Source organism: Cyphomyrmex costatus, unplaced genomic scaffold (assembly GCF_001594065.2).
Source record: "Cyphomyrmex costatus isolate MS0001 unplaced genomic scaffold, Ccosl1.0 scaffold123, whole genome shotgun sequence".
Classification (NCBI taxonomy): Eukaryota; Metazoa; Arthropoda; class Insecta; order Hymenoptera; family Formicidae; genus Cyphomyrmex; species Cyphomyrmex costatus.
In genome coordinates, this window is record NW_017275207.1 from 1,639,734 (window position 1) to 1,652,943 (window position 13,210).

Genomic DNA, 13,210 nt, shown 5'->3' on the forward strand with positions numbered 1-13,210 from the left:
TTAAAGAACATTTTTATATAACACTGCATTTATCACACGACTTAAAACTTACAAAATTTAAGAAATATATTTTGTCAATTTTTTTGATAAATGGTTATGTATTAAAATCGTAGTAAATATTAATTAACAGTAATATAATATCAATGATATAATTTTCTATTCAACAATATAAGTGCTGCATTGCATTTATATTGTTAAGTGGGAAATTATTATATAATATTATATTACTGTTAATTAGTGTTTACTGGGAATATTTATGAGGTCAAATTATTCTGGATATTTTCTATATGATGTTCAAATATTGTACTACATATATATGTATACATATATATTATATGTTAGTTTTTGTTTTTATAATAAATATATTATTAATGTTTTATATATTGAGTTAATATCTTGTTTATATCTTTGCATATTAGATAATTTTATGCAATCGAACAATTTTTATATTATATAAAAATTAGCATCTGACAATTCTAAATTTATTTGTCATGGGCAATTCATTTTTTGTCATAGCTAAGGGAAAGTTCTTCATTTAATACCGTTTGACCTATTGTTCAAATTGTAGGAAATAAAACGTGTTTTTATGTTTCGCTATTTTTTTTTACAGAAGCGCGAGAGGTCGCCGGGAAAAAGAATGGATCGGCTTCGACGAAGCTTCCGGGATAGTTTCCGGCGGCGGAAAGACCCTCATGTGCCCGAGTCTAGTAAACCTCACCAATGGCAAGCGGATGAAAGTGCAGTGCGTTCAGCTACATGTGCTTTTCACGTTAAGGTAAAAATTAATAAAGATACCAAGTGTGTACATCAATTATACTATCTTTAACCAGATGTATCAGAATTATTAATAATTTATTGAAATAAAAGAATTTATTAAGATGAGAGCTAAGAATTAATTAGTTTTATTTAATTAGCGTCATGATTGACGTTATTTTAGTTATTTAACATGATTTTTCTGCTTTAGGGACAATTGTATATAAATCTTTAATTAATTAATTCTCAGGCTAATATTATTAGAAATTATTATTTACGTAGAATTACTTATAATATTGTTTAAAATAATTACATTTTTTCAATAATTCTGTTTCAAGAATGTATAATTATAGTAGTATTTTTATAGTTTATATTAATTTGCTGTATTAATTATTAAACGTTAATTCTCCTATACAAAGACCTTATAAAAATCAATTTTTATCTATAAAATACTTTACTAATAGATGAATAATGTAATTGATTTTTTGACAGTATCTAGGATGTGTAGAAGTCTTTGAATCGAGGGGTATGCAGGTTTGCGAAGAAGCCCTTAAAGTTCTCCGTGTAAGTATTTTATACAAAATAATTTTGTTGGAGTTAATATTACTTGTTTATAGATCAGTTAAAAGTATTAACTTTTATAACTATATCCATCTACGTCACGCGAGCATATAGTCATTGGTCATATATTTTGTTCATTCAGTTTATTTTTTGTGTATATAAGAATAAATGATTTCTAAAATTAACTGGACCGTTCTTTCATAAGGTACTTTTCAAATATTCAAGAAGCTCTGTAGAAAGTTTTATAAGCCTTGCGAAAGCCAAGCATGTCACATTCTCCGAGTCTTTCGCCTCGACTATATTTAGCATGGCTTACATATAAAGAGTCGACATTGACACTAAAGCGACCTGAAAATAAATCAATGTAAAGGTCAAAGGGCAACTTTGGACGGCCTAGATAATTCGTGACTAAACTTTCAGAACTCAAGAAGAAGACCAGTACGAGCAGTACTTCACGTATCTGGTGACGGATTGCGTGTTGTCGAGGACGAAACAAAAGGGTTAATTGTCGATCAAACAATCGAAAAGGTGTCGTTTTGTGCGCCGGATAGGAATCATGAGAAGGGATTCAGTTACATTTGCAGGGATGGTACGACAAGGCGGTGGATGTGCCACGGATTTTTAGCATTAAAGGAATCGGTAAGTTAGATGCCATTTCATTCCATTCGAATAGAAAATTATCCCCAATATACATAAGGGATGCTGTACTCTGTCGATAAGGGGTATTCATTGAGTCGAATTGCAAATATATGCAGCATCAGACGGTATGGTGGTGATAACACAATGTATATACATATATACATATGTATATATATGATAACCCAATATGTAAATAAGTTAAATTGAGATGTATTATAATATATTTTAATTTTATAATATATTTTATATATATATATATATATATATATATATATATAAGTCTCTAATTGCTAATAGATTTATTGATAATTACTATTTGGGTTATTGGAAATCTTGCTGTTTTTAATGTAATATGTATATTTTAGTTTCAGTTTTTGCTTAAAAATATAAATAACATACTAGTTTTTAAAGGACTTTTACATGGATAATGAGAGTACTTTTCTTATGATCTAATTAATGCGAATATAGCATCAGATAGTATGATAATTAAGACGTAAATGTAGCATTCTGTGTAATTGGAAATTTTGTAAAATTGTAATGCGTGTTCTATCCCAGTCAACCAAGTCTATTAAAAACAAATTTTATCAAATGCTTGTTACAAATATCGACAAAAAAGCACCAAATTTAACGCAAATTCTATAATATACTTAATAATGTTAGCAAATTAGTAGCAGTTATACAATCTGCTGATGCAATGTGTGTGAATATATTGTTGGTAAAACCCCGTAAAGCCTACTGACAACCTGACAGCAATTTGACGGCAATAACCGATCAAAACCAAAACCGACTAAAGTTTTATTTTCGGTTTTTACTGTCAATTTGTCTGGTTAATATGCATGCTTTACTAGCAAAATACGAGTTTATTGCTGTTACAAATAGCACACCGTACTTGTCATCAACTCTGAGTCAGCTTAATGTCAACCCGGCAACAACTAAATTATCAATTTATTTGCTAGGATGTTGTTATATATTGCTATTGAAATTTTTATATATTATATATATATATATATATGCAAAATTCAATATATATATATCTTCTGTTTACAATATAAAGTGCACATTTTTAATCTTGGTTTACTTTAATGGTTTGTTTAAAAATATAAATAATATATTAATTTTTAAAAGACTCTTATATAAGGATAATATGAGGGCATATCTCTTAATGAAGTTGTTCTTTATCATCAAGGGAGAAAGATTGAGTCATGCAGTAGGCTGTGCCTTTGCTGCATGCCTGGAGAGGAAGCAACGGCGAGACAAAGAATGCGGAGTTACAATGACTTTCGATTCGAAGACTTCCATCTTCACGAGAAGTGGCAGCTTTAGGCAACCGAATCTCGCGGAGCGGTTACAAGAAGCGCGTGATCGTGCAGCAGGTGGGTTACATAAATTTCTAAACGTCCACCTGTTGTGTTGACTACAATATGCATAAAGTTATAGTTAGACGAATTAAAAAAAAGAAAAGTTTAATCTGTAGGCCAGTCTTCTCTTTCTTTGATGCTTAATGGTTTTCTGATTTAACAGTCATAGTACCATGCATTTTAAAAGCGATGAAGTACTGGACTTTTTGTAGGTGTGAAGTTCAGTACTGTCTAAAACTTAGTTCATGAATAAACGCTTTCACCGTCTCATTGAATGAAACAGAGGAAACAATAAAAATAAACGCTAGAGCTCCGTTCAGTGATTTGATTGCTCTAACGTCTACCCTTTTTTTCTCTGTCTCTTTCATTCAACGAGACGATGAAGAGGTGGGAGCGTTTAATTCACGAAATAAGTTTTGGATAGATTTATTGGCGGTGAATAATCTTTTGAGAGGACGATAATGGCCTGTTTATACAATTTGAATAATTACCTGTATATAATGTAATGAATTAAAATTAAGCATATTTTCAATATTTCAAATGTTTTAAATAAAATTTAATTCGTTTTTAATATATTATATGATCTCTATAAATTATAAAAAATATTGCTCATTACTTTATTAGCAATATATTTTTTATTTATATTTTAATATTTATAATGTGAAATATTTGTTTCAGAAATTCCTCCGGTTAGGCAAGTGTATAATCCTTTTGCAATTGAGAGACCGCACGCTACTTTATCTATGCTCGAGCGGCAAGGTTCCTTCCGGGGTTTTTCACAGCTAAGTCAAGCATCCCCATTTAAAAGGCAACTTAGTTTACGAGTCAACGATCTTCCTAGTACTCTTGAACGCACACGTAGTCACAGTCTTGAGCCAACGGATCTGGCGCGAATGCCTTCAGCTCATTCGCATATTGTACCTTCGAAACCCCCAGGTGAGCGTTCACGGCTCTGAAATGTCTCATTTCGATTTTATTTACAATCTTATTAAATTAAGTATTAATAAATGAGAGAATACGCTACAACATATGATACGCACAACTACGTTGATTATGTACTATTAATTTAAATCAATTTGATCGATAAATAACAATATACTTTTTTGTCTTACAACAGAATTCGAAGGATATGACGAAGGTCATTACTCCTTATTCTGTTCTTTATTGTTGCTTGCTTGTCGATGTACCCTTGAACATCATGCTCGTTTTCCATGCACACGGTTCACCATATAATTCAATTAACAAACATAAACTGGTATCACGAAACTGCGAGCGTGTAGCTAGAACCCTTGTAATTTTAAACCGCCCCTCGTGTATCTATATTGTTTGTGCTTGAAAAATATTCAACTTACATCGTATGTTCATCGTTCTTCATACTCTCACTTTATATTACATAACTCAACATATGTACATACATTTAGGCGTCCTGTAGCATGCCTCTTGTAGAATACGTCCTAGCACCCATGTCACAAAATTAGAGATGCCTTAAATGTATTGATAAACGTGATCTTCTGTTTTATTCACAGTGAGTCCAATACCAGAAATATTTTCCGGTGATCACGACAGCGTTTCCGCAATGTGTCAGCAGCTTTCTCAAGGACTTTCTCTACTTTCGAGCAGCGATGACTTTGGACCATTGCCGTCGTCCCAATCTGCCGCGAGCTCCGTAGCTAAACAGCTTTTCACCAGTACCACTACTAACTCTCCTCCAGGTATGACTTTTCAACAAAATTGTGAGAGTTACTTATTTAATTCTCTATCTCAATAATCTTATGTAGACGACATCTTCATACATATTATAATTTTTACAAATAAATCATTATCCTATTCTAGTAACGAGTAGCAACTCGTTGGATGAGATGAAACTGCAGAATGGTCCCAATATCAATAACAACGATAACAATGACAAGAATGAAGAGCTCAATAATCTGAATCATGTTACGCCCAGTTGGCAAGAGTCTGCATCCCCTGTTCTCGCGTCGAATCACAGGCTTACGCCTCTCCTTAAGGCGAGCAACTTGAGTCCCGTTCTTCCAAGGACGAACGCGCCCACTCCGGTCGTTATGAGCACACCGGCACCTGTTTCCTCTAGTGTAGGCGCCTTCGGCACGCCGCCATCGGCAGCAAGTCCTGCTTTCAGCACGGCTTCTACGTCCTCTTTAGGAAATACGTCTACGCCGGCCGTGAACAGATCGCCGATCCCAATAAATTCCGTGATAACGCCAAAATCAAGTTCTCCTAGTACCAGCATAGCGTCTATTTCCCCGGCGGTACCAATCTCGACTGATGTTGTTCAAGTTTCATCGGCAACCGGAATCCCGACGGCTTTAGTAAGTTAAATACTTACTATATACAAAGATAATTTTTTTATCTTAACAAAACTTTTTGGTTGTGTTAAATTTATATTAACAAGATTAAGTAAGAATTAAATGTAATATATAAACACTTTTATTTACTTATGTTTATATATAAATTATTTTCCAATAAATATTTTCTAAGTGTATATATATATATATATATGTATAGATATACATATATACATATATATCTAAAATATAAATTAAAAATTTTTTATTAAAGTTATTTATATATAAACTTTGAACAATCTTTACAGAAATCATTAAAGAAAAAAATTTTATTGAAATACAAAGTATTATTATAATCTTTGAGAACGTTTACATTTTGGAAGCTTTCTAAAATGGATATTTAATGCATTAAATTTTAATCTTTAAAAATTTCTCGTTTTATTCTTTAGCCAATATAAAAATTAGCTTCTTGATTATATTATAACGTAAATTTCAATTGACTTAAACCATCCTTTCACGAGTTTCTCCATCTAACAGGTGCAACCGCTTTCTACAGCAGCTGGTTTACCGAAACCAGAACAATGGTTGGGTAGTATAACTGGCTCTGTACCATCATCGGCACCACAGCAAGTAACTGTTAGTCCTCGGCGAGCACCTCCTCTTCATACGAGGGCACATTCGCTTGGCTCGGCTGCAATGAGTCTGACTTCCAGAGGACCTTCTGATCCCTTCGACGTAGAATGGGCGGAAATTGCTTCCAGAAATATGCAACAGTCGACCACGACGAATCCCTTTATTATGCCGAATGCGACGCAGGCGTTTCAAGTGCAGTTGTAGCGTCAGGAGTTTATTAATAATGTCGCCAAGTATTTCCACTCAAGCACATAGCGGCTACACGTTCGCCCGCGCTCCGACCTTGCACACGATCGAAAATACTACACGTGAGCCACGTGTCCTCGACCCGATCATAAACATCGTCAAGTTTCCGAATGGGTAGTAACGGTATGCAAAGTGTCATTAAAAAGTTCTCGAACTGATACCGCAAGATGGAAACGAACGATAGTACAAGAATATTCCAGAACGTGGAAATAAATCTCATGAATCAATATGCTGGTAGTATGATGTTGCAATTATTAAGCGCTATGATGTTTGCCCTTTGTTCGACGATCTAAGTGTTTATCTACGGTAGTGGTAATGAAAAACTGAAGTAACGCGCATGTAAATTTTATGTGAAGTTAAAACTATCAAATGCTTACACAAGTCTTTGGAAATTAGAAAAAATTTGTGAGTTGCATGGACAACTCCTAAAAACGTTTAAAAAACCACAATTAAGCAATTGTTCTCTTCACGAATCAATAGATTAATTTAACGATCGAATGTTTGATGGACTTTGGAGATGTTTTCGTGCAGAATTTGATGTATTATACATTTTACTCCAATTTTGTGTCTCTCTCACACAGCACCTACATTTATGAATAGAACCGCAAGCAATACTATATTCAGTAATTACAGCATTATACTACATGGCTTATTAAGCTTATTTAACTTATGAGATTTGTGGTCTCTACTCCATTCTTGTAACACCGATGGTTTTTCACCTGATAGCATTAGTTTGGGAACTTTTCAATTGTATTTTAGTAGATATAAGTTTACCGTGAAATCCATCAAGAAACTGGGCCGAAAAAGCGCAAAGATTATTCTTGTCAAATTGGCGCTTAGTAGCAACGACGATAGGAGCGAATTGAACCAGCACAAATATCAGCGTAAAATATACTTAATAGATAGGTAAGTATATACGCGCACAGCCTTAACGACCTCAATAAGAATAAAAATAAAACACGCATATACGCATAAGCAGACGCCCGGATGACGTGACACGGGACACAAAGTTTCACGCACCGATAATAACAGGCTACATCTCGTCAGCCGATTAAGTAGAAGCAATAGATGTCGCGAAGTACGCGTATAAGCGGAGTTCCCGACAGTACAGATAATATCTTACACTTAAATGTCTATCACGCGATATTATAATTGAATATTCTAATTATCTTGAGTAGAGTTAGGCTCAAACTGAGCGATTATCGTCGTTCTGCATGAAAAACGAAATTGTATGCACTCAAGATTACGCTGCACCCTTACTGTTATTTTTTTCATCAAAAAGAAAAGAAAAGAAAAGTACATAGGGTAGTTATCACTTCGTGATCGAATCGTGACCTGAATCACGAAGTGAGGTGATCGTACCTTCCACAGGAAGGGGACTTGCATTTCCGGCAAGCTCACCCGGCTCAAAAGGATAGATACGTTCTACCGAACGTAGGATATGCAGTAGGGGTTAACATCCACGAGGAGACTGTGATATTGATGTGAAGTGGCTAGTACTTAAGCGAACAGGGTCGAACGGATTACGAAGTATCATGAGGAACTTGCTCAAGGTCATCGCACCGCGTGGTAGCACAGAATGAGTGATCGTGAGTTCGGGTACCATAGACTCTATCATCCCGTATTAGCCGGTAATAAAACACCCCGTAAATTACTTAAGATTAGCTGTTAAAGACTAGCGGAGATATGTCTTACACTATCGTTGTCTATTATACATACGATATCGTGTCGCATTTATCATGAGGACCGAGGAGAGAGATGACGAAAAGCGTATAGAAATTCTCGCACGAGGATAAAGCTTGCGAAATACAATTTTTCTCAAGAGTTTAGACGGTGCTTCCGCTCTGTAATAATAATTATAGTTGCGAAAATCGCTTGTCGAGCCGATCCTCGAGTGTGAGTTCATATCTACGATCTGATTGCGCTCAGCTATGTACATCGTAGCTAGTAAAAGAATTTCCTCAGTCCCGTGTATAGTAATTGATAATATCCCGTGAGATATCAGTATTGCGCCTCGCAGCTTTTTGTCTTTCAAATTAATGGCTGCACTTTCGGTTTTTCGAAACGGATCGAGGGTAAACGTCGAGGAAGGCCAAGGGAGATATTACATGAGGGATAACTGAGGCGTGTGTGTATGCATTGTATATAGATTAGTTATTTAAAATGTAACGCGACAGTATAGAAGAATGAAGAAGTTATAGAGAGCGTGTATCATTCATTAAGCCGGCGACTCAGCAATGAGGCGAGAGAAAATCTTCTTCAAGTTCAATCGAAGCGAATAATCGAATTGTACTATATAATAGTATTTTATAATTTTATAAACGATATGTGGGGAAGACAATGATGCTACGATTTTGCATTATGTAAGAGAGATCTGCAGCCGTAAATTATAAATGCATTTATGCACTTGTAAATTATAAATTAAATATTAATTATAAATTATAAGTTATATAAATTATATGTTTGGTGATGGTCTCGATTCTTGGATAATTTTTAAGAGTAGTAGATTGTCACGCGTAGTAATTCTAACAAATGAATACGTAAATATATATAAATATTTCCGCAATACTATAAATTTATTTATGCAGCATCGTTTTGATCGCGCGATTTTTGATGTCGTTAACTCGCATCGAATAATTTATTTAGTCACGTTAAATATCGAAGCATATATTACTATTTTTCCACACAGATAAAGTGTTAAAATATTATTGCTTCGATTGTAAGAGACTAAATTGGATAATCGATTAAAAGAAATTATCATTGATTAACTGTAAATCGAACGATACGATTTTTACGATAAGAAAAATCGCCGTCGTCATTGCGAGTTGTTCGGCAAAAATGGACTTGGTTTTTCGAGCCACCTTCCGTCCGTCCCGAAAATCAAAAGGTAACAAGGAGGAACAAAGTTAAGCGAAGGAAATTAAACGAATAATTGTAAAGCAGCATATAAGGAAGCGATCGCTTAGGTACTTATTGTGGTACTTATGAAAAATGTCGTTTAATCAATGTACTTAAATATTAACACACGTAGATCGTTGTTAGCGAGATCGTTGCTAATCGACGCACGTTGTCGATGTCTTCTCCTTTATTCGTCTTTGTAACTTTTATTGTTTTTTATTTTCTTCGGACTGACATTTCTTCCGTTTCTCCAATTGTTTCCCTGTACATTTCCCGAGGAAGTGTATGAGAAGAAAACGTGTACATATATATAATACAACATAACGATTCGTTGTAATATTATCATGTTTATGTACTTATTGTTTTCCTTTTACGTTTCTTAGTCGATGTACGCAGTGTACGCTAACTTATACGGTTCATTTGACTAGGATCGAGGAGGAGCGATAGCGGCGTCTTGGCTGATTTCTACATCTACGACGTCTATAATTTATTCGGAAATTGAATTCTTTTTTATAACTTTTTAATCGACACAATCAACGAGTTTCAATATGTTAGACGTCTTTTTCCTTCCACTTCTGGGAAACAAGGAGATCAGCCAAGACGCACGTTCCGGTGTCTCGTTTGACTGAAGGCGAGTGCATTTAGACAAGCGGATAACAGTGGCATACGTACACATATACATATACACATAGGTACACGTACTTAGAGAAAGAGGGAGACGCCGGGACAAGGATATAGGTGAATAGATGCACCGCGTGCCAAATTCAAAAGTGCAACCGCGTTGCCTGCCAGTTGGATGGTGGTACATCGCGCACGCTTACGTGGTTGTGTTGTACATAGTATCGCCGGTCGATTCCTGGATCAACATACGACTTAATGCGTGTATATTTCGTAAAGGTATCCTTGTTCATTTTACATTGTATGTATCTGCCACTGTAAAAATACGGTTTATTATATAATATCTGTTGTGATTATGAACATGCCTTTTGTTTCCTTTTTTTCACAAAATGTGCACTTTTCTAACGAGAAGTGTCAATCTCATTTCCTCGACATACGTTTATCTTTGTATTGATTACACAAGAGATGAAGAAAAGATGACCTTTTTCTTTCCACATTTATGCAAGTATTAATATTTATAATATTTAATGCTTCATGTTTAAGACATTTTAATTTTTTAATGTTATTCCTCCCATTAAAACATAAAGATTAAAAGATTACATTTTTATTGTACACTTTGTTAAGCAATTGATAATATCAGTTATTATTACTAATAGCATTATATTACATTATAATACACTAAAATATAGAGAACTAAACTAATATAATCTATTTATATATTTTAAGTATAGTTTTTAATAGATGGTGATATATATACATATAAGAAAATTATATATGACAACATTTTCTATGTTCAATTAAAGTCTTTCTTTACGTTGAAAATAAATTATTGGGGGATATTATTAATTTATCATATTATATATATATATATTATTATATATATACACAATCTCGCCAAATTCATGATAATGCAAAACCACAAGCTACACAATATAAATTAATTTTGACATTTGATATTTGCCCAATCAAAATTAATCTGTTTTTCGAAAAATTATTACAATGTAGAAAAGTGCAACATATTACGATTAAAATTAACATGTCGACTCTTGAAGACATCTTTGCAAAATTTCCACCTAGTGTTCCTTCACGATGTTCTTCAAGATTACATCGTGATGATTATGCATGTCCGAAATATTTATTTGACGTATCATCGCGTCCCTATGAATCTGCTGTTCAATTCCAGTTGACATATACTTGTGACAGGTATGTTATATAAAATAATTCTTATATATTTTACATTACATTAAGCGAGTAGATTGATAGCTACATTAAATTTTTAACAATTTTGCTTTGTGCATTTAGATAATATTTAAAAGTAGACTAAAATTATAAATAACATATATAATTACAAGAATTTATAATATTTTATGGATTTTCATATTTATTTATTTTTTATAGAATTTCTTATTCTCCCTGTTATTTCCCTGCTATTCCGCGTTGTCATACTCCTGAAAAACCGTCAAAGAAAGTAACGTGCTGTTGTCTCAAGTGGTTTGACTGTACAGGAAAACCAGTTTTAACATGTCAAAATAATCATGCGTAATCATCAATTAATAATTATATGAGAATATTATTGCCTAGAAAAGATCGAAAGGAAAGATATAAAATATTTTAGTATAATTAATTTTAGAATATAAAAAATTTTACTTCAGACAATTTTTAAAGTTATGTTAAGATTATTTAAAAAAAAAAAGTAAATTTTACACAGAGTATATTATAAAAAGGAACATATCGATTTTCTCAAACAAAAGATTGTTAATCGATTAGACAGAAATATTAGATTAGATATTTAAAAATTTTCATGAAATGTAACATCTAAATTTTTCAAGTCAAAAATAAGAATGTCCTGCTCCACTGGTTACAAAAAGAAGAAACGACTAAGTACATTGCCTCCACCGTGTTATCACCGCAAACCATTTTGTTGTACAAGCAATGGCTGTTTGTTCCCAGGACCAAGTCTTCCTAAATATTGTCATTGCCCACCTTCGTGTCCACCATTGGTATAAATAACATTCATTTTTAAGGATATTATGAAAGTGTAAATTTGATATAGTTTATATAATTCATACAGTTGCCTTAAATGAAATTTGAGGATAAATATTAAATAAATAGAATTTAATTAATGTACAGCAAGAAAAGTAAGATTGTCGCAAAAATAACTTTTGTTTTACAATTTTTATAATATGATAACAATATGATTATTTTGCCTTTCTTTGAATAAAGAAGAATACATTATATGTTTATAGATAAGTATACATAAAGAGATTATAATATTATTTTTTACAATATCAGAATTTATTTTTATAGATTTGTAGACCAAGACCAGAGCTACCGCCATTACCACCTACTATATGCATCGCTGGACCTTGTCCACAACAAACAGCTTCAAAATCATATTGTAGCCCGTCAGCACCAAAAATATTGCCTCCATCCTCCTGTGTTCGATTTTGCATTCGATACACAAACAAAGGATCAAGTTGCTATCCTTGCTACTGGTCTAATTTACCAAAATGTCCTAGCAATATCTGTTAGGATCACCTAACAGCATATTTGGTAATACAGAATCGAGAATATATAAATGTTTTAAGTTTAAATTTTTTGAAAATAAAACGAACTTATAACTGTAATTTAATATAGCAGCTTTTTCTATTATTACTATTTGGGTAGGTGATTGTGTAACTTTTCCATGAAGCAGAAACACGAGAAATGAAAATTTTTATTATTGTAGGTAATGGAGAAAATTTTTTCATCTTTCACGTTTTTGCCCACGAGAAAATAAGTTATATGATTGTTACCATAATCGTATTATAGTAACAAAGTATTAAATGTTCTTATAGAATAATGAAATTTGTTATTTATTACTTCAGCTTATTTATGATAAAGACTCAATAAATAATAAAATGACATAATAATTAATAGAAAGTATAATATTTAAATTTATTATTATTCAAAGATTAAAAATTATTCGAGTGTTTTTAGTTTCAATAACAAAAAAAGAAACAGTTCTAGTACGTCATTCTAATTCTAGCATTATTCTAGTTTTATTTAATTGTTTCATTTCTTTGAAATTGAACTAAAAAATTAATTATACAAAAGATTAAAAAAACACAAGACTCAGCAATTTATCAAAAACAAAAAATTAATTATACAAAAGATTAAAAAAACACAAGACTCAGCAATTTATCAAAAACCAATTAC

General features: G+C 32.7%; 2 protein-coding genes across 4 annotated transcripts; both read left to right on the forward strand.

The window, feature by feature from the left end:
• The first annotated feature begins 622 nt into the window (after positions 1-622).
• On the forward strand, positions 623-8,873 carry numb (NUMB endocytic adaptor protein). Its single transcript, XM_018548851.1, has 8 exons — positions 623-775; positions 1,246-1,317; positions 1,735-1,953; positions 3,140-3,326; positions 3,990-4,247; positions 4,838-5,023; positions 5,145-5,641; positions 6,155-8,873. Exons 1-8 carry the CDS (start codon positions 638-640, stop codon positions 6,452-6,454), a joined length of 1,857 nt encoding a protein of 618 aa, XP_018404353.1. The 5' UTR covers positions 623-637; the 3' UTR covers positions 6,455-8,873.
• A 2,184-nt stretch (positions 8,874-11,057) lies between these two features.
• On the forward strand, positions 11,058-12,577 carry LOC108782259 (small proline-rich protein 2B). 3 transcript variants are annotated; one of them, XM_018550487.1, is made up of 4 exons: positions 11,058-11,215; positions 11,411-11,551; positions 11,842-12,012; positions 12,320-12,577. In XM_018550487.1, the coding sequence occupies exons 3-4, from the start codon at positions 11,854-11,856 to the stop codon at positions 12,542-12,544; spliced, it is 384 nt and encodes a 127-aa protein (XP_018405989.1). In that variant the 5' UTR covers positions 11,058-11,215; positions 11,411-11,551; positions 11,842-11,853; the 3' UTR covers positions 12,545-12,577. The 3 variants fall into 3 exon arrangements, with proteins under 3 accessions (XP_018405989.1, XP_018405991.1, XP_018405982.1); XM_018550489.1 differs by lacking the exon at positions 11,411-11,551; XM_018550480.1 differs by lacking the exons at positions 11,058-11,215; positions 11,411-11,551 and having other exon boundaries at positions 11,787-12,012.
• The last annotated feature ends 633 nt before the right edge of the window (positions 12,578-13,210 follow it).